The sequence below is a fragment of the Rana temporaria genome, chromosome 1 (genome assembly GCF_905171775.1).
Source record: "Rana temporaria chromosome 1, aRanTem1.1, whole genome shotgun sequence".
Taxonomy (NCBI): Eukaryota; Metazoa; Chordata; class Amphibia; order Anura; family Ranidae; genus Rana; species Rana temporaria.
Window position 1 is genome coordinate 174,414,054 of NC_053489.1, and position 20,289 is coordinate 174,434,342.

The 20,289-nt window shown below is 41.2% G+C and overlaps 1 protein-coding gene across 1 annotated transcript in view; it reads left to right on the plus strand.

The window, feature by feature from the left end:
* Positions 1–20,289, plus strand: part of CUX2 (cut like homeobox 2) — a 253,849-nt gene that overhangs the window by 83,561 nt on the left and 149,999 nt on the right. Inside the window, exon 5 of the mRNA XM_040352486.1 lies at positions 15,432–15,558. Within this exon, the coding sequence (XP_040208420.1) occupies positions 15,432–15,558 (127 nt within the window). The remainder of the gene's footprint in view (positions 1–15,431; positions 15,559–20,289) is intronic.

Below are 20,289 nucleotides of genomic sequence, written 5' to 3' on the forward strand. Positions count from 1 at the left end.
GGTCAGAGGGTATGGCACGCGAGGGCCCCGGAACAGAAAAAGCTGGAGGGCCTCCAACGAACCGACCACTGAGGCCTCCAGGGCAGTGGAAGCGTTCGTCCCATCCGGCCGCAACCACCAAGCCGCAGTCACCAATTGGGTGGCCAAGTAGTATTTATAGCAGTCCGGGAATGCCATCCCACCCTGCGTCCGCGGCCTCATTAACGTAGTTAGTTTGTACCTCGGCGGGGAGGGGCCCCAAATAAAGGAGGAGAAAATTTGATTTAATTTACGAAAAAAGGACTTAGGCACCCACTGCGGGGAGTGGCGGAAGAGGTAAATAAGTTTGGGGACAATTTTCATCTTAATGAGATTCACCCTCCCCCAAACAGACAGAGGGAGATTGCTCCATGCCTTCAGCTTGGATTGGGCTTCTACCAGTACCGGGGAGAGATTAAGTGAAGTAAAATCGGAGGCCAAGGCAGAGACATATACGCCTAAATATTTAAAGGAACTGACCCAGCAGAGGGGGCTATCGGGCGGGGAGGTGGATCTGGCCGCCTGGTCAATCGGGAAGAGCAGGGACTTGGACCAATTCACCCTGAGTCCAGTGACCAAGGCAAACGTGTCCAGAACAGTCAGCGCGCCCTGCAGCGAGGGGCCCGCATCGTTCAGGAAAAGTAACATGTCGTCCGCGTACAGGGCCACCCTCTCCTCCAGCAAACCCACTCGGAGACCTTTAACATGCGTTGAGGTGCGGAGAGCCTCCGCCACTGGTTCAATGGCAGGAGCAAATAGGCCCGGAGAGAGAGGGCAACCCTGTCTAGTACCACGAGAAAGCCAGATAATCCACCCCCCAGGCACACCGAGGAGGTAGGGGTCTTGTATATCACCTGGAGCCACTTAACAAAAAGTAGGGGGAAACCCATCCTACGCAAGGTTTCCCACAGTCCATTTTGCAGGTTAAGGGCCTGGCCCCTTTTTGCGATTCGGCACTGCGTCGCTTTAACTGACAATTGCGCGGTCGTGCAACGTGGCTCCCAGACAAAATTGGCATCCTTTTTTTCCCACAAATAGAGCTTTCTTTTGGTGGTATTTGATCACCTCTGCATTTTTTTTTTTTGCGCTATAAACAAAAATAGAGCGACAATTAAAAAAAAAAATCATCCCCAAAAAATATATTAAAAAAACTTTTTTTTCGTCAGTTTAGGCCTATACGTATTCTTCTACATATTCTTGGTAAAAAAAATCGCAATAAGCGTTTATTGATTGATTTGCGCAAAAGTTATAGCGTTTACAAGGGGATAGTTTAATGGCATTTTTAATAATATTTTTTTTTTACTAGTAATGGCGGCGATCAGCGATTTTTTTCGTGACTGCGACATTATGGCGGACATATCAGACACTTTTGACACATTTTTGGGACCATTGTCATTTTCACAGCGAAAAGTGCTATAAAAATGCACTGATTACTGTAAAAAATTACAATGGCTGTGAAGGGGTTAACCACTAGGGGGTGCTGTAGGGGTTAAGTGTGACCTCATGTGTGTTTCTTACTGTCGGTGGGGCGTGGCTGGATGTGTGACATCACTGATCGTCGTTCCCTAAGACAGGGAACAGACGATCACTGACACTGCCACAGAGAAGAACAGAGATGGTTTGTTTACACTCACCTCTCCACGTTCTTCAGCTCCTGTGACCCGATCTCGGGACACCGGCGGCGATCAGGTCCGCTCGCGACCCATGGCTGGGTTCTTAAAGGGGACGTACCTGTACACCCTTGTGCCCAGCCGTGCCAATCTTTTGACGTATATCATCGTACGGCGGTCCTTAAGTGGTTAAGGTCTATAAGCTGAAGATGCACTATACAATCTGACTAACTATTTAGTGCATTGGATGAGACCTTGGAGGAGTACTCCTAAATTGAGTGATCCCTGGATGAGCGATTTTGATCTCTATAATCTGAGATCCACCCAATCTGGTAAGTGGTGCTGTTTATCATATTATCCGAACAGAAGCACCAAGTATTATTTGAGTGTCCGACATCACGGTTTTATCCATTGGCGCACTGTGTGGACTTTAATATTCAATATTGTGTTCATGCTTTTACATAATTTTTGCACATATCATTGTTTTTGGTTTGCTAATTTTTACTTTATTCACAATCATATGAGCTGATTAATTGGGCTATTTAAGTTGCAGTCCCATTTTGTATTTTTTTTTTATAATTTCAAATGTTTTGTCATTTTTTTTATCACAATAATTTCTTTATAAATTCTTTGTCAATTCATCAGTTTCGGGGTAGCGCAGATATTTCACCATATACATATGTAGTGCAAGGGCCTGTCTCAGGGCTCAAGTCCTGCGGGAACGCGTGGGAATGGAGTTCCTGCACTTTTTTCACAGCAGGAACTCAGTTCCCTTTGCAGGACTAGAGCAGCTGAGAGCAGCCGAGTCGCCGGAGCCAATCCTTCATTAAGCGGCAATGCCCAGCTCGAGTCACTGTCAGAACTTGCTTCTTTCTAAATCCCACAATAACTCGCGGCAGACCTCCGCAATGTCTCCTGGGAACAATGACAAAAGCTCCCAGGAGACATTACGGCATCGAGGAAGTGACAGAATACCCGCACACTACCCGATGAATCCATATACAGGAAGCGGCCAGTAACATAAAGGATTACTAAGGTACAGTTGAATCGAAAAAAAAAAACATGCGTTAGTAATTATGCATATGAACGTATAATTTTTTTTTTTTTGGTGGGGGAGTGGATCTTGGGTGGGAGTTCCCACACTTTTTTCCCCAGGACTTGACCCCTGGCCTGTCTGATTTGATACAAATAGAATGGACTGTGCAGATTTGTCCTTCTATTATATAGTTCTGGTAACTCTAAAGAAGATTGTACATATATTGTATAATCTGATTGTATAGTGTATGACCAGCTTTAATTTGGGAACAGGTGGTCTATATCAGAGGCCCCAAACTATGGCCTGCGTGCTGTATGTGGCCCTTTGCTTGCCTTTATCTATTCCTTGGGCCACTATTTCTTCTACTGATACCAGGCAATAGTTCCCATAAAGCAAGCAGGCCTAACATAATTTGGTTGCTCCCAGGGCTTAATACACATTGCTATATTCTCTATCCAAGTGGCACGAAGGACTGAGCAAGGATAGAGGAAAGAGTACCTGTGCTCTTCAGAAATATCAGGCATGGACTGTTGCTCAGCAGGTGTAAAGCCAGTAGCAAAATCCAGAGGCAGGTGGTGGTCAGACAATGGAGTAATCCAGGAACAGGCTAAGGTCCAAGACAAGTAAGCTACAGTCAGAATTAAGGTTCAGGTTGAAGCACAGAGCACTTGTTTTTCTCAGAAAATAGGTGCAGGAACTCAACCAGGACCCTGTTCAGATTTCACAAACAGTAGAAGGGTCTTAAAGGGGCATTAAATACCAGGATTGCATTACAGAGTGCAGAGTTCAGGGGGGTTACACACAGGGCTGTGGAGTCGGAGTCAGAGTCGGAGTCGAGGAGTCGGGGGAAATTTTGGGTACCTGGAGTCGGACTCGGAGTCGGCAAACAATGCACCGACCCCGACTCCAACTCCTACTAAATTTAGATTGGAATAAAAAAAAAAAGCAAGTTTAAATGTCCCAATTCACAAAAAGTTATAATTAATGACTTCTCTACTGTAAGAATAAGGACCAATGCATGCAGTGCCTCACGTAACCGCAAAACGAACACGTTAAGTGACCGTGAAGAAGCATGCTTTTCATGTGCTTCACTATATGGCACGCAACGCACAATTAGGAGCTGCAATACTTATACTTTCCATAGTGTTGTGTTTTGCTTTTACAGGGAACGCATGTTAGAGAACCAGTAAGTGTCCAAATAAAAAAATTCCAACAGGAGTTTTATAAAGCACTAAAAGAAGTTGAAAAGTATGATTGCGCATCAAAACTTACTGTTGAAGAAGCCATCCTTGTTTATCCAGAGATCGTTAGTGATGTGGCCAGAATAGTTACTGCAATGCCACCCACCCAAGTCAGTGTCGAAAGATTATTTTCAGCCCTAAAAATAATAAAGTCTGACTTAAGAGCCTCTATGAAAGAGGATCTGGCAGAGGCAATTCTCTTCCTTAGAACTCTACATTGAATTGATTTGCTAAGCCTATAACTACATTTCAAGATTAATATAAACCATTTCTAGGTTTTACAGATTTTGTTTTTGGTTCATTATAGATAAGCTTTGTTTTTGTTCTAAAACAACCAAATAATGTGGTTTGTATTTTTGAACTGGTAAAAATCCTGTTCCTGATGTTTATGCGTGCTGCTACTATCCAGCCACTTGATTGTTTTCATTGTGTTTGCCTTTTGCTTAAACTGTGCAATACAGTAGACTGTTGGCTTCCCAGCCAGTAGTCCTGTGGTAGGTTGCGTATCTTTCCCTCAAGGAATGTATAAAATACATTTACATATTAATACAGAGGAGTCGGAGTCGGGGAATCGGAGTCGGAAGTACATAAAACTGAGGAGTCGGAGTCGGAACATTTATCAACCGACTCCACAGCCCTGGTTACACACAGAGTGCAGAGCTGTCGCTTGTAAACACAGAAACCAGACTTCTGTGTTTACAAGTGATTGTGGTGAGCAGGCACCAAAGGGTCTGAGCCAGAGGTGGTGGAACTGAGTTCCCCCAAGTTCCCCCTGAAAAAAAGCCCTGAAAAATACTATCACAAGTACAGTGAACCCTGGGTTTGTGATGATCAAATAAGGTGCACAATTTTGTTGGCCAATTGGAGTTGAACAGGCTAGGCAGATGACATTGCCTAATAGTAAGGATACATCCCAAGGGGAGTGCCACGGCTGGCCAATAGGACTGAGGGGACATTTCAGACAGAGTGAGGCCTGATGCCTGGCAACGGATGCTCCTAAGGGGAGATATGCAGGGAGACTGGTTGCACAGAAGCAGGAGTGTGCAAGGCACTTCTAACACCTTCAATACATTTCATTATTATAATCACAAGACATAAAAGCAACTTTGTTTTGTAGGTAATTTTAAATTGTGCAAAATCTTTACCAGGCAAGCAAACCTAAACCTATTTTTGCAACTAAGAAAAAAAGCTGAATATTTATTACTATGTTTTAATTTCTTTTCTCTGCTTCAGGCATAAAAATGCTAATCTAGCATATAGCTGTTTATGTTATATTTATAACCATATAACCTTAGTAGTAGTGTGAAGAGGTTAATGCACTTTAGAGTAATAACTTCCATTCATAAGATACTATTATCTGTATGAACCTTGTTGAGTAGAGGTGATATACTTTACACCTTTTACTAGATAGTCCTTATTAAAACTGACTCTATAATTCTGTTTATTTTCTTTTGACATAGCTTTAGGAGAGCCAGTAGTTTTGGAGCTGGTCTTCTAGCTCTGGACATGATAGTCTCTGCTCAAGATAATTAACAGGTGATATGTTTGTTTCTATGGTTAAGTTAGTCTAGTAAGTTACTGTCAGGCCTAGGATCAGGGCCTAAAGGGATATAATTATGCGTTAAAGCAACTAAGAGTAAAGAAAAAACAAAAAACAAATATAAAGTTAACCCTGTAAAAAGTTCAGGTAATACTTGTACACTGCCTGCATCACTGATATTCGCTCTGTTGTAATAAAATATTATCAGGACCTGACACTTCTAGGTGTGTCAGATACATGGTCCCCTTTTATGTGTGTAGCACCCTGGAGTTTAGGCAGAGATGCTCCTCATAAATTTACTTGCCAGGAGAAGTTATCCTGGTTGATTGTTAGAGATCTATTGATTTCTCCCTAAGTTTGGCCTTATTGCACTTTTTTCTTTTACCACTAGGTGGCCAGGTACTTGGTGATACTAGATATGAGATGGGCAACTTAAGGTTAGGTTATGGGTATATGGGATATCTCAGCCAATGGGCAGGGGTTTTCTTGGATTCTTGGCCTGCTGGGAGAGCCTATATTTTTAGGTGGAGTCAGGTGATCTTTGTTCTGTGCCACCTAGACAGCTGTCTGGGTGGATGTGTGTCGTGTTCCCCCGGGCTGTTAGGCCAGAGATTGGGCCTATCCCGGGGGAATCTGGCTGCTAGGCTGTCTGAGGGCCCATCCAGAAGCAAGAGAGCAGCGCACGGTTGGGATTGCGGCTTGCAGACCAACCAAAAGTGATGGTTCTGCTGGCCGGAGAACCTGTCAGTTGTCAGAGGTACAAGGAAAGCTGTCGCCACTAAGGGACCAACCACCTTATTACCAGGGACCACAGTGAGTAACTGAAGCAAATACTGGAGCAGTATTCTCACTGAACAGGCACAGTGGAGAATTGGGAAACTTCAGGCGGTGATCAAATCTGGAGCCCAGCTAGCGGAGGTGACGCTTGCAGAGCAGCCTTGTGTGCCAAGCCAGGGACTGAGCAGGCCAGTGGGGTGAAGCTTGAGAAGTATCGGGAGTTTCAAGCTAGGGACCCAGCAGAGAAGCGGGCGTGACGCTTGAGGAAGATACCACTGAAGATTGCAGGAGCTCAAGGGATTCAGTGGCAGTGAATCAGAGGGTCTAGTGAGAGACGGGGAGCTCAGTGGGCTAAAGAACTACAAGGAGAAGTTGTAGTGAAGGTGAAAGAACTGTTAGGCTTTGTGGTAGGAACTGTTAAAGACTGTTACCATAAGAGACAGCATTTCTGTACGTGAAGATTTGACTTCTTGTTGGAGGCCTTTCCCTGCATTGCTGTGCTACTATTGAAGTCTCGAAGTCTGCTAGTTGCATTCAAGAAGTATCTGGTGCCCAAGAAATTCCACCTTGCACCCACTATGCCTCAGTACCCACTACATCAGAAGGATGTCAGCTATCTCTGGACCTGGAGGTCCTCATTAGACTGAAGGAGGCCAAGGACCTTGCTACATGTGCTTTGGCTGCATCTGACATTCCCTAAAGCTGGCCATAGATAGATCAAAATTTAGCCAATTCAGCAAGGACTGGTAGAATTGTGATTAATGTCTAGCTGTCTCTGTTTGACAGAACGTTTGTTAATCAGTGGCTGTAGCCAATGCTGGTCAGTGTATTCTGACAGCAGAGTCCCACTCTCAGAATGCATTGACTCTGGGGGGGATTCCTTCATCCACCTCACTTTTTTTATACCATAGCTAATTATGTTGAAGGCTTGCACTAGAAGGCTGCCGATGATCAAGTTCATCTGTTTGTTAGAAAATTATATATAATAATTTGTCATATTTACATGATTAAACAGAATATACACTCACCGTTACCGGTCACTTTATTAGGTACACCTGTTCAATTGCTTGGTAACACAAATTGCTAAGCAGCCAATCACATGGCAACAACTCAATGCATTTAGGCATCTAGACGTGGTGAAGATGACTTGCTAAAGTACAAACCGAGCATCAGAATGGGAAAGAAAAGTGATTTAAGTGACTTTGAGCATGGCATGGTTGTTGATGCCAGACGGGCTGGTCTGAGTATTTCAAAAACTGCTGATCTACTGGGATTTTCACGCATAACCATCTCTAGGGTTTACAGAGAATGATACAAAAAAGAGAAAAGATCCAATGAACGGCAGTTGTGTGGACGAAAATGCCTTGTTGATGTCACAGGAGAATGGGCAGACTGGTTTGAGATGATAGAAAGGCAACAGTAACTCAAATAACCACACATTATAACCAAGGTGTGCAGAATACCATTTCTGAACACACAACACATCGAACCTTGAAGCAGATAAGCTACAGCAGCAGAAGACCACACCAGATGCCACTCCTGTCAGCTAAGAACAGGAAACTGAGGCTACAATTCACACAGGCTCACCAAAATTGGACAATAGAAGATTGGAAAATCAAGGCCTGGTCTGCTGAGTCTTGATTTCAGCTGCGACATTCTGATGATAGGGTCAAAATTTGCCGTAAACAACATGAAAGCATGGAACCATCCTGTCTTGTATCAATGGTTCAGGCTGGTGGTGTAATGGTGTGGAGGATATTTTCTTGGCATACTTTAGGCCTTTTAGTACCAATTGAGCATCGTTTACATGCCTAGGCCTACCTGAGTATTGTTGCTGACCATGTCCATCCCTTTATGACTGCAATGTGCCCATCTTGTTATGGCTACTTCCAGAAGGATAATGCACCATGTCACAAAGCTCAAATCATCTCACCACTGGTTTCTTGAACATGACAATGAGATCACTGTACTCCAATGGCCTCCACAGTCACCAGATCTCAATCCAATAGAGCACCTTACTTAATCTATGTCACGAAGAATGAAGGCAGTTCTGAAGGGGAAAAAGAGGGTCCAACCCCGTACTTGCAAGGTGTACCTAATAAAGGTGAGTGTACACCAAAACAGACAATGTATTGTACAAAAGCTGTTTATAAGGGTTTGTGTCAAGAGGCTTCGATGGCAAATGCAGCATGCTTTTGACATTAGTTTGAGGTGCTTCTTAGGTCACGCAGAATTTATTTCAGATGCATTTGGCCTGCATATGCATTCCTATAGACTTGAATATGGAATAGGCAGTTCTAAAAGCCAACATAAGTCCATCAAAACCGGTACATAGTATTTACATCATGTAGATATAGGATGATTGCCACCCAGTCTGGTTAAATATGGTCAGAACAGGATAAGTTCATATAAGAACATCTCAAGGATGCCTGATCAGTGTAGTACGATACAAACAAGCCAGTACATGTTTATTCCAAAATTATTCTAAGAAGCAAATATTTGGCAGTCGGATCTTCTGACTGCTTTCTTATGCACTTGGGTCAATGGGGTTTTGTTTGCTTCAGAACTGCTTCTCACCCCACAAATATCTATAGGAATGCAAAAGCAGTAGGTCAAATGCAGGTCAGAAGGAGGTACTAAAGATCAAAATCAGATTAAACTGATGTAAAAAAAAAAGCACCCTGCATACTCATATCAAAGCTTGTTGACAATGGTCCTTTAACATTATTTGTACACTATATTCTCAATTTCAGCATAGCATATTTTAATGTGCATTTTATATCATTCATTTAAATCTACTAAAGGTATATCTAGGTATCATAGTTACTAGGAACAATTTATTGGCCCTTATCAAAAATATTACCCCTTGGATGCAAAACATCAAAAACAGATTGCAGATATGGTCTAACTTACCACTGTCTGTGGCAGACAGAATTAACATTATTAATACGATTCCTTTTCCTTGCCACCACGTATTGTGGATCTGCCCAGTAAGTAAATAGTTCTGGCATGCAAATACCATATTATAATATTCGTCTACTGATTTATGTGTTTACGGCCCGGAAACAGACCAATGCCAAGGATTGGAAAACCCAGTTCCCCGTCAAAATATTATTTACACATGCACCAATGTATGTATGTTATGAAAAACTGGCTGCAATCCAACATGACAGACTGCCCAAATTCTATAATATACGGGACCCCTGGGTCAAGCACCACCTGCCCTTAACCTTTGACCATATCTTACTGAATGGGTACATGTCAGATGCATGGGATTTCAGAGACCATGTACATTGCTCCTTTTTTCCCACTTTTACCCCTCCACACAAACACCCTGCATCCCACCCTCTGTTTTCCCTCTCTTTCTTCTCTTTTCTCTTTTTACCTATGTCTTCTGAACCACTTCATACCCCCCCCCCCCCCAATCCCCCCGAACCACACATACTCCCCCAACCAGCCCTCAATTCATATGTCCTGAGCCTGTATGATCCACTCCATGTGATTGTCTCTTGGTTATCTTTTAGGGCCGCTGCAACCTTGCTTGGGCATTGCCCCCCTCCCCTCCATTTTTCCTATTGTGCTCTGCACAATGTTCACATGTATAACTCGTTTGCATTTACTAATGGTCAAATATTAAACGCTTTACTGATATTTGAAGTACACATGTATGTTGTTATGCACTGGAACCTCCATATAAACTTCTAGAAAACTATTGAAAGGGAAGGTGATTATTCTTCCTAAGTGCCTTTATATATTTACCTATATGCTTGCGATAGTTTGGAAATCTGTCTTTACAGAATATAAAGAATAATTCCATGCATGGTATATTTTTACATAGTTACATTGATCCAGCTTGGACATGTACAGGTATATACTATACCTGGCTGATGGCACTAAAAGATGTAAATCACTGAAGCAGACACAGCTACTTCAGTGATCTCCACTTACTTCAGGTTCCCATGCCGAGCAGCCGGCCTGACACATTCTGAATACAGGGGATCAGCTGCTCAGTACGGGCACTATTCAGAGAATGCTTTGCCATCACCACCCAGCCTCTCCACCTTATCCAATCATAGAACGCTTTTCTTTCATGCAAAAGATGCAAAGCATTCTCTGAATGGTGCCCGTGCTGACCAGTCGACATCTTGTATCACTGATGTACCAGTGTCTGCTTTAGTGATTTCCAGCTTCCAAGAGGATCACCGGGTATGGTATTTACATGGTTACATTGGTTCAAGCTGGACATATGTAACTATGTAAAAGTATACCACGTCTGCAACTGACCTATAACCCTTTGTTTTCTGCATTTCTCTAGGGAGGGCACTACTAGTCTAAAACTGAACCTGGCTACATTACGGAGGCCCAATAAAGAAACAGGAATGGTCCTCCAAAATCTATTGAGTTACTATTTAGCAGGACAGTTAAACATTTAGTCATATGAATTCTTCCTAATTCAGAGGCCAAAATTACATATACTGGAGATATGATTGATATTCTTTTTCCTAGAAGCCCTAAACAATTTTCTCATAAATAGCATTCATCGATCTTAAAGTTATCTGTATCTGTGTGGAATGGAGTTAAGCAACTGGATAATCTTTCAGGGTCTAACGGAAAACTTGTCTTTATGGAACAATTCAATTCTTTACAATCCTGTACTGTTTAGACCAGAAAATTTTGTTTAGTTTAGTTTCGGATAGATTTGTTATGTTACTAATTTTGTTTTGTTGATTTGTTTCAGAATAAATTTAGCTTAGTTTAATTTTGTTTTGTTTATTAATTTTCTAACGAATTCCAAATTTTCAAAACAATTGGAATTCGGATGCGGTCAAAAAATAATCAACCGATTTGAATTCTGTGTGAAGATTAACTGGTTGTTAAGGAGCGTCGCATCATTAACAACCAATGACTCATCAGCTGTCAGCGGACTTCCCAGCTGAGAGCTGAAATGTTAATAAAAGAATGTCGGCAATAGAATAAAAAAAAACAACGTGGGGTCCCCCCCAAAATCCATACCAGACTCTTATCCGAGCATGCAGCCCAGTAGAGCCGGCAGGGCTTAGCTGTTTAAGAAATGTCAGAAAAAGAGCAGGCAATCGGCGTGGTTCCTTCAACAAGGCTGAAATTGTTTTATTTATGTTTTCGGGTGTGGCGGGGGGCGTATTTGACCATGGATCTACACTGGGGGACATTATTTTTTATTTTTCAATAAAGGATTTATCAAAAACTTGTGTAGCGTCTCTATTTACTTTTTACACTTTTTTGGTGAATCGATAGGGGTATTATGTTCCCAATACTCATTCACATGGAGGGGGGTGGGATCTGATGCCCCCCTTGATAAAGGGGGCTTCCATATTCTGATAAGCCCCCTGCCTGCCTACTCCCACAAACACTGCCCAGGGCTGTGGGGAAAAGCCCTTGTCCCCATCAACATGAGGACAAGGCACTTTGGGGCGAGGGGACAGAGCACCCATGCCCCAAAACACCCCCCCAAGTTGAGGGCATGTGGCCTGGTATGATTCAGGAGGGGGGTGCTTGCTAGTCCCCTCCTTTCCTGACCTGCCAGGCTGCATGCTCGGATAAGGGTCTGATATGGATTTGGGGGGGACCCCACGCTGTTTTTTTCAAAATTTTCTATTGCCGGTGTCCTGACGAGAATTGTCCCCCAACCTCCTGCTCTGTCCTGCGCAGGCGCAGTGGACCTCCAAAAATAGCCGAAGCTCAACACAGCTGTGAATCACCTGGACACGGCGCATGCGCAATGAGCACAATATTGTGCCACACGCTGACGCACGCTCACGATGCTCGCTCCACTCTGCAAGGGGCGTATATATTACTATTATATCATCAGCAAGGGGGGCATGGCGTGTGTATTACTATTATATCGTCTGCAAGGGGGACGGGTGTATGAAAAAGAAGAGTAAGTTTTGCATTGTTGATGGGCGAGTTTGTGCCATCCGCCCCTTACATGATATAATAGTAATACACCCCCCCCCCCCCGCAGAGTGGAGCAAGCATCGGGAGCGTGCAGCAATGACTGTCACAATGCCCTGTTCAATGAGCAGACGCAGTCTACAGCTCATGCACAGCTCTTCATGTTCAGCAATTTTCGGAGCTAGAGCGCTCCGCCTGCACAGTCCAGGGCGGGCATTATCCGCTAGGGGGACAGATCTCGGGAGAACACCAGCATTCTTTTGTTTACATTTCAGCTCTCAGCAGGGAAGCCGCTGACAACTGATGAGGCTTCACAGCCCGCTTCTTAGCAACCAGTTATTCTTCACACAAAATTAGAATCGGTTGATCATTTTTCTACTGAATTTGAATCGTTACAAAAATTTGGAATTTGTTCGAAAATAAATAAACAAAATTAAATTAGATAAATTTCGATGAAATCCGATACATCCGAATCTCCGAATAACCCCAAATTTGTCAGAATTTACATTCGGACTGAAACTAATTGCACATGTCTAGTACTGTTTCTTATTCTACTTTGTGTAAATTGTAAAGAACTGTGTACCGTGACGCACATTATACACTCTGTTATACAACTACAATAGAAATATGACCTACCCTATTCCAATTTTACAACTCCATCCTGGTTTAGAACTAGGGTTGCCACCTGTCCGGGATCCACCCGGACAGTCCGGGTTTTAAATCATGTGTCCAGGTTTCAGTCCCTCTGAAACCCGGACACATTATTCAGACAGAAATGTGTCTCGGAACAGGGCCTGACAGGAGGGTGTGGGGGCACTATGCGTGCTGCATTACTATTCTTTTTGGAACACTCAAAGGTGTCCCAGGGCTGTTATCCTAGTGTATGTATACAAAAAAAAATTGCCGTGCACTGTAAAAGTGTTCGGGTTTGGCTTGAAGAAAAAGGGGTAACCCTATTTAGAAAATTGGTGTCAAACTCAATTTCATTGCGGGCCTGCATCAGCATTATGCCTCCAAATGTAGGATAAAATACCCTAGCCTACCTATTGTTACACCTAAATACTTATGTATGATTTACTCTAATGTGTACTTCTGACCAACTACCGACAATCTATATATATAAAACTCAACGTGTGTGTGTATGTATGTATGTTCCAGCATCACGTCCAAACGGCTAAAGATATTAACATGAAACTTGGCACACATGTTACTTATATGTCAGCAACATTTAACTGTCAAATGTCATTTGCCATGGTCTGGGTTTTTCTTTAAAGTCCCATTCAACTCTATGGGAAATACATATTACTTCATAACTTCCAAACGGCTGTACATATTTCGATAACACTTGGTCACATGTTACTTATATGTCCACTTAAACTATAGGATAGTTAATTTATCCCTTAACTACCCCCATTTGTGAGGGTCGGGGTTTTTGTTTAAAGTCCCATGCAAATCAATGGGAAATGTATGTTCCCACATAACTTCTGTACGCCTGGAGATATTTCAATAATACCTGGTACACATATTACTTATATGCCAAATAAAAATATATGACAGTTAAATTAACCCTTACCTACACCCTTATATAAAAGATGGGTATATTTATATTACTATGATTTTCCTCCCCAAAAGGTTAAGATAGGAAGACCGGGCAACGCCGGGTATTCAGCTAGTGTTATAATAAATCGCTCAAGAGCGCAGAGTTTATTACTGTTTTTTTTTTGTTTTTGTGTTACTGCTTATTGTTATATAACTTTGTATTTTGAATATGTATACACTTGACCTTTATACATTTGTAATTCTTTTATAACTGTTTGAAAGCTTTAAACACAGTTTAAAAATTAGCAAAGGTGACTAATGAACTTTTGTATGTTAGGCTGTCCATACACTGCACATTATTTTTTAGAAAACATGTCCAGCTGAGTACTGCTGGGCAGTGTAGAGGTTTACTTTCAAGCAACTGGAATGGTGCAAGTGTCAGAGGCGCTCTCTAAAATTGTTAATTATTAAAATTTTCCACTATTTACTATTGCAATAGATGCAATCCTGTAACTCCATGTGCACCATAAACATTTCCAGAGTTTGGTTAAAGGAATAATCAACCCTTACATTAGCCCACTGAAATGACTAGCCTCATGTGATGCATAGTGATGAATTAAAGTGGTTTTAAAGTTAAACTTTTTTTAACCTTAAAAAACACCCACTAACTCCCCCCCCCCCCATCACTAAACACCTACCTGCCTCTTCTCACCACTCCAGCACTGTCCCAGCTGCAGCACCACTCTCCCCTCTCCCTGGTCTCACACTGAGACACTGAGAGCAGCAGGAGCCAAAGGCTACACCATCATAACTCAATCATCTGACCGGAAGTAGTTTCATGTTGGACCTCCATGGTTTCCAGGATTTTGGTACTCGTTAGTTGTGATTGATTGGATTACCAAATTGCATGCAAATATTCACACATCAAACATTAGCGAATTGCAGATTCTCCTGACACATTTATTCCTACCTACTGAAGTGCTTAAACATTTTACTAAGCTCAAAAATGGAAAAATGAATTGTATTGCCAGTAGAAATGTTTTATTTTACATTTTTTTCAAACATATATATTGCTTTCTTTTAGATTGCCTATTTAGCTGTTTTGGATTTAAGTTAAATGTATTCTATACATATTATAAAAACTGTTTTGACAGCTATATGTCATCATTTTATTCTTGCGCTGCCTGCAGTAAGTGATGTATACAAAGTGCTCTGTGTGTTATTCTAACATCTGAATCGTTTAAATGATTTCCTAGTTTTATGCTATGCTGAATGCTTTAATATTTGTTTCTTCATAGGTATATAGACACTTTAATAGAAAAAAAAAAAACTCTGAGAAAAATGTCAGCAAATCACAGTTTATTGCAGACTTAATGAATGCTGGTTAGGGTTGAAAGTGCATTGTCCTCCTGTTCACTGAGTCCCTCAGTCGGTTCTCAGGCATTCCAGCCACTAGGAGCCAGGCATGATTCAAGCAGAGCTTGGTAGCAACTGTAATGCATGCAGGAAGCTGCCACTTTCACAGGCTTCAGGCTAAACTCACTATTTCACATCCAGCTGTGACGCTCAAACACCATTGACCTGCGGCTCCCCCACTGACTGAATTAACTCTCTAGATTATGTCTTAGAAACCAATCGAAGGTTTTACACCCATGCCTGGCACTGTAGTAGGCTGCTAGGAAAGGCACTCGCTCTTTGCAGGACTTTCATGCTGCTTCTGTAAATTTTTACATCCACAGAGAGAAAAGAGGGAACTGCTCCAGCTGGGCTCCTGCTGCAGAGGGAGGAAGCATGGCACAGCAGCATTAGCAGCAAACTATTCTCAGCGGACACCTATCAGCAGAAAAACGAAGCCGATAGTGAAAAGTACGTGAGTAGCGACCCATTTTCATCCAGTGATTTCTATCCGCAGGTGTCATTTTTCAATTCTTCTTTTAGGTAGAGAGAGTGTTAAATGGATTTTGGCTTTTAATACTGGAAGAGATTTACTGAGCTGACATGTAGCTATAACCAGAATCATTAGTAGCACTCTCTAAAACATTATGCAGTGACTAAATTGTACAGCAAGATGCTTTTCAGGAACCTTGGAGCACCTCTAGCAGCAAATTTACTATTTTTACAGCACAACAAAACTAGGTACCTCATTGAATGACCCAAAAATTAAAGTGCGGTGACCCAGAGCAACCAATTACAACATAACTTTCATTGACTTAAAAAAATTAAGTTTGTTTGTTAAAGGTTATATTGATGTACACATCACACTTGCCATTTGCATTGCCAAGCCAAAACTAAAACTAGACATGAATACAGTTGTCTGCAGGTAAGCCAAAGACTAGCATGCAAAGTGTAATAACCCACAGCTATAACCTGTAGGCATCTTTCATTTTACTGACTATAGCAAAGATGAAAAGTGAAAGCTGATTTGCACACAATAATAGGTTTTCGCTGTCCTATGAGATAAGCCTGTGTGCAGTTCTATACAAAGGACTTTATGAATAGTTTTTTTTTACATATGCAGATTGCTTCCTTATAGAAAATGTGGTCCATGTAAATGTTTTACTTTTCAAGTTTTTTTGTGTTGATTAACTTTGTTTTTTTGTTGGAGGGTTTCTTGTATTGATTACCAATATTAATAATAATCTATATAATGCCCTTTGAGCAGTTTACTATCAATTGAACGATTTCGAGACGGTTAAATGATCCCAGAGGACACTGTCCTGATGGACCAGTGATATATGGACTAGTGTCTAGCTTAGTGTATAGTGCAGTAGTAAGCAACTGGGGATTTTTATGAGATAGTGGTAATGAATGCAGCTATCATTAGAGAACCAAATTTGCAGGGCAAAGTTTTGCATACATTGTATGTTTACTAAAGAAATAGTATGAGAGATTGCAAATATTAGAGATCTTAGCTATATTAATTAGCAATGTATAGTGAAAGTGATTATCTGTAAACTTGATCACCTAATGTCAGACTATTCTGATCTACTGGCAGCTCTTGATATGGATGGTGCTTGGTTCATACCACTGCCACATATATGCTGCTAACGGTCCCTATATCTATATGGTTGTAAGGCTAAGTCTCACTTCCTTCCACTCCTTCTTCCCATGTCTTAGCAGATCTATATTTCAGGACCCCCTGCAGAAACTCCTGTGTAAATGATTTCTGCAAGAAGTACTTGCAGGCGCGTCATTGTTAAATACGTTGTAACAATAAAATTGTTACAATGTATTTAGACTAGTTCTTTTTCATGTGTGGGTGAAATAAATGCCCCTTAATATGTGCATAATGCCAGTTGAAGCAACCTCCTAAGGTAATTCATTTTAAAATGTAGTCATGCGTTATAACAGAGAAATACTTTTAATTTCATATAAATAGAACACATCACATAATAACTTTTCCACAATATACAGGCACAGTAGTTGTTTTAAAACTATCACTTGTCAATTTAGAAATGAATTGCTGAATCAGTAAGCCCCTGGCTGAAATTGAAAAATTGCTGTGGTCCATAAAGTATTTCCAAGATATAGATGCTGGAGCTGAGCACGTTGACATTTTTTTTAAAACATTATTGGGTTGATTTACTAAAACTAGAGAGTACTAATCTGGTGCAGCTGTGCATAGAATCCAATCAACTTCCATGTTTTTTTTTCAAACCTTCATTGAACAAGCTGAAGTTAGAAGCTGATTGGATACACAGTTGCACTAGGTTTTGCACTCTCCGGTGTTAGTAAATCAACTACTCTGGGGTTGACCGAATATTCATGTTTAAATGTATGACCAGACAAAACTTTTCCCAGTTTTGGATAAAGTGGGGAAAGTGTAAAATTCATGTCAAAAGACTACCTATCTGCTGGCAATGTTTTTTGTTTTGTTTTTTTACCAGGGAACACTTCAAGACACAGACAGAAACACAAAATGCTTTTCCTAAATAGAGAAAAATTGTAGAACCCTGTCAGGCCTCGTACACACGACCAAGTTTCTCGGCAAAAACTAGCAAGCACCTTGCTGGGAGATATTTTTTTGCAGAGGAAACCGGTCGTGTGTACATTTTCGTTGAGGAAACTGTCGAGAACCTCGACGAGCCAAAAAGAGAGCAAGTTCTCTATTTTCTCGACGGGAGTCTGATTTGGCTCGTCGAGTTTCTGGTCGGGCTGGTTTTCAACAAGAAACTCGGACGTCTGTATGCTAAGAAACCCACGCTTGCTCTGATTAAAGTATGAGACGGGAGTAAAAGTAATGGAGATAACACATTTTTAAAGCTGTAACAGACTGAAAAGTGCAAATGTCTCTTACCAAACTTTTATTTAACACGCAAACACATGAAATTAGCAAAAGCAGCCCCAAGAGTTTAGCCAGTGAAATCGAACTTCCCCTGCCGTTGTATGTGTTGTATGTCACCGCGTTTGAGAACGAGGAGATTTTGGCTTGACTGTGTGTACGCAAAGCAAGCTTGTCGAGTTCCTCGACAAGCCTAGCAAGGAACTCGACGAGGAACTCGACGAGGAACTTGACGAGGAACTCGATGTGTTTCGCCCGTCGAGTTTCTCGGTCGTGTGTACGAGGCCTCAGAGTTTTATTTCTATCTGTGTCCCTGTTGCAGATTTTCCATCACTTCCTATTTGGAGAAACCATTCTCAGCAGAACAGGAAGTGAAGTGTAGCAGGGTAGTAGGGAAGTGTAAATCTATGTAGAGGAGCCACAGATAGCAGTAAAATGCAACAGATCTCTAATCTATCCTCTCTCTACCCAAAACTTGAAAAAAGTTTATGGTTCGTTGTTGTTCAGTCATTTAGTCGTGTCTGACTCTTCGTGACCTCTTGAACCATAGCCAGGCTTTGCTTAACTTCATGTTCATTGTTTCGATGATGCTATCTATTCATCTTGTTTTTTGTCGTCCTCTTCTCCTTTTTCCTTACATGTTTCCCACCATCAGGGTGTTTTCAAATGTGTCCTCTCTTTGCATTAGGTAGCCAAAGTATTTGAGTTTTAGCTTCAGGGTCTGTCCTTCCAGTGAATATTCAGGTTTGATTTCCTTCAGGATTGACTGGTTTGATCTTTTTACCATCCAAGGGATTTTCAAGAGTCTTCTCCAACACCATAGCTCAATTCTTCGGCGTTCAGCCTTTTCTATGGTCCAACTTTCTCAGCCATAGGTTACTACTGGGAATACCATAGCTTTGACTATACAGCGCTTTGACGGTAGGGTGATGTCTCTGCTTTTTGTAATCTTGTCTAGGTTTGCCATTGCTTTCCTCCCAAGAAGCAAGCATCTCTTAATTTCATGGCTACAGTCACCCTCTGCTGTGATCTTGGAGCCTAGGAAGAAAAAATCTGTCACTTTTTCTATTTCTTCTCCTTCTTGCCATGATCTTAGTTTTCTTAATGTTCAATTTCAGGCCAGCTTTTGCGCTCTCCTCTTTTACCTTCATTAAGAGACTCTTTAGTTATTCGTCACTTTCTGCCATTAGTGTGGTATCGTCTTATGGCTTGACATATATTTAAATTTAGATTTTTTATAAATTTCACTCGCACCTGATTATGTATTTAAAGTGAACACAGATTCCCTTTATTTACTGTCATTCATTTTGCAATGTGAACACACACTTTTTTTTAGTAAACATTCATCTTGCAAAGTGAACATCCTCTATTCCTTTAGTAAATCAGCCCCTATAGGTTGTGTATAAAGTGATTTAGCAAAAGAGAAATGCATTATTTTTTCTGGTGTAGGTTACCCCGTGCTCTGGCAGCTTCAACAACAGTTTGTAAATGCAGTTCATATGGGGCATACACATTTTTTTATTATTTCCAGAATGAGGCCATCTAATTTCAAGCAATACTTAAAAGTACTTAAAAATAGGTTAATAGCACATGTTACTGAGTATTAAATAGAAATACACTGGGCTCACTCAGAACAGTCAAGAGCTTTATTATACAACTATTTCAAATTCATCTTTCCCAGATGTGTTTTCACAAAACTGCAGTCTGGTTGGCTGCTGTAGGTCAGTGTACTTTTTACATCATTATTGCTCATTGCACTCATTGCTTTATTAAATACGTCTATTGGTGTTGACATTAATTAATTATATTGACTATAGCCACAAGTAGATTCAGCTTGATTATGTTCCATACAGTTCTGCTGACACCTTGGTATGTTTACAGCTAGAGCGAGCATTCTGTGTCTGATTCCCACACATATAAACTCCTCAAACCATGCTGAATAGTATTGCTTTACACAGAGATACATTTACTTGACCTACATATTCTGTATTTCAATTCTTATCTTTACTAGTAAAGTTTTAGGTAAGTTTAGCTCTTAAAAAGGCATACATTGTTTATTTTCTGGCGTTGTCATCTTCTTCTCTCAGGACAAATAAATGGGCTTTCAATGAAACAGACAAACTGACCATGGATAGAGCTCACCTATACTGTACCCAATACTCAATACTGTACCCAATACTCAATACTGTACCCTGTACCCAATACTGTAACAATTAGCATGATTTATTGAAATCACAAGTCCTAGATACAATTCTGACTTCTCAAACATTACCTTTCATAATTTGATACATTATACTGGAAGATCTACGTAACAA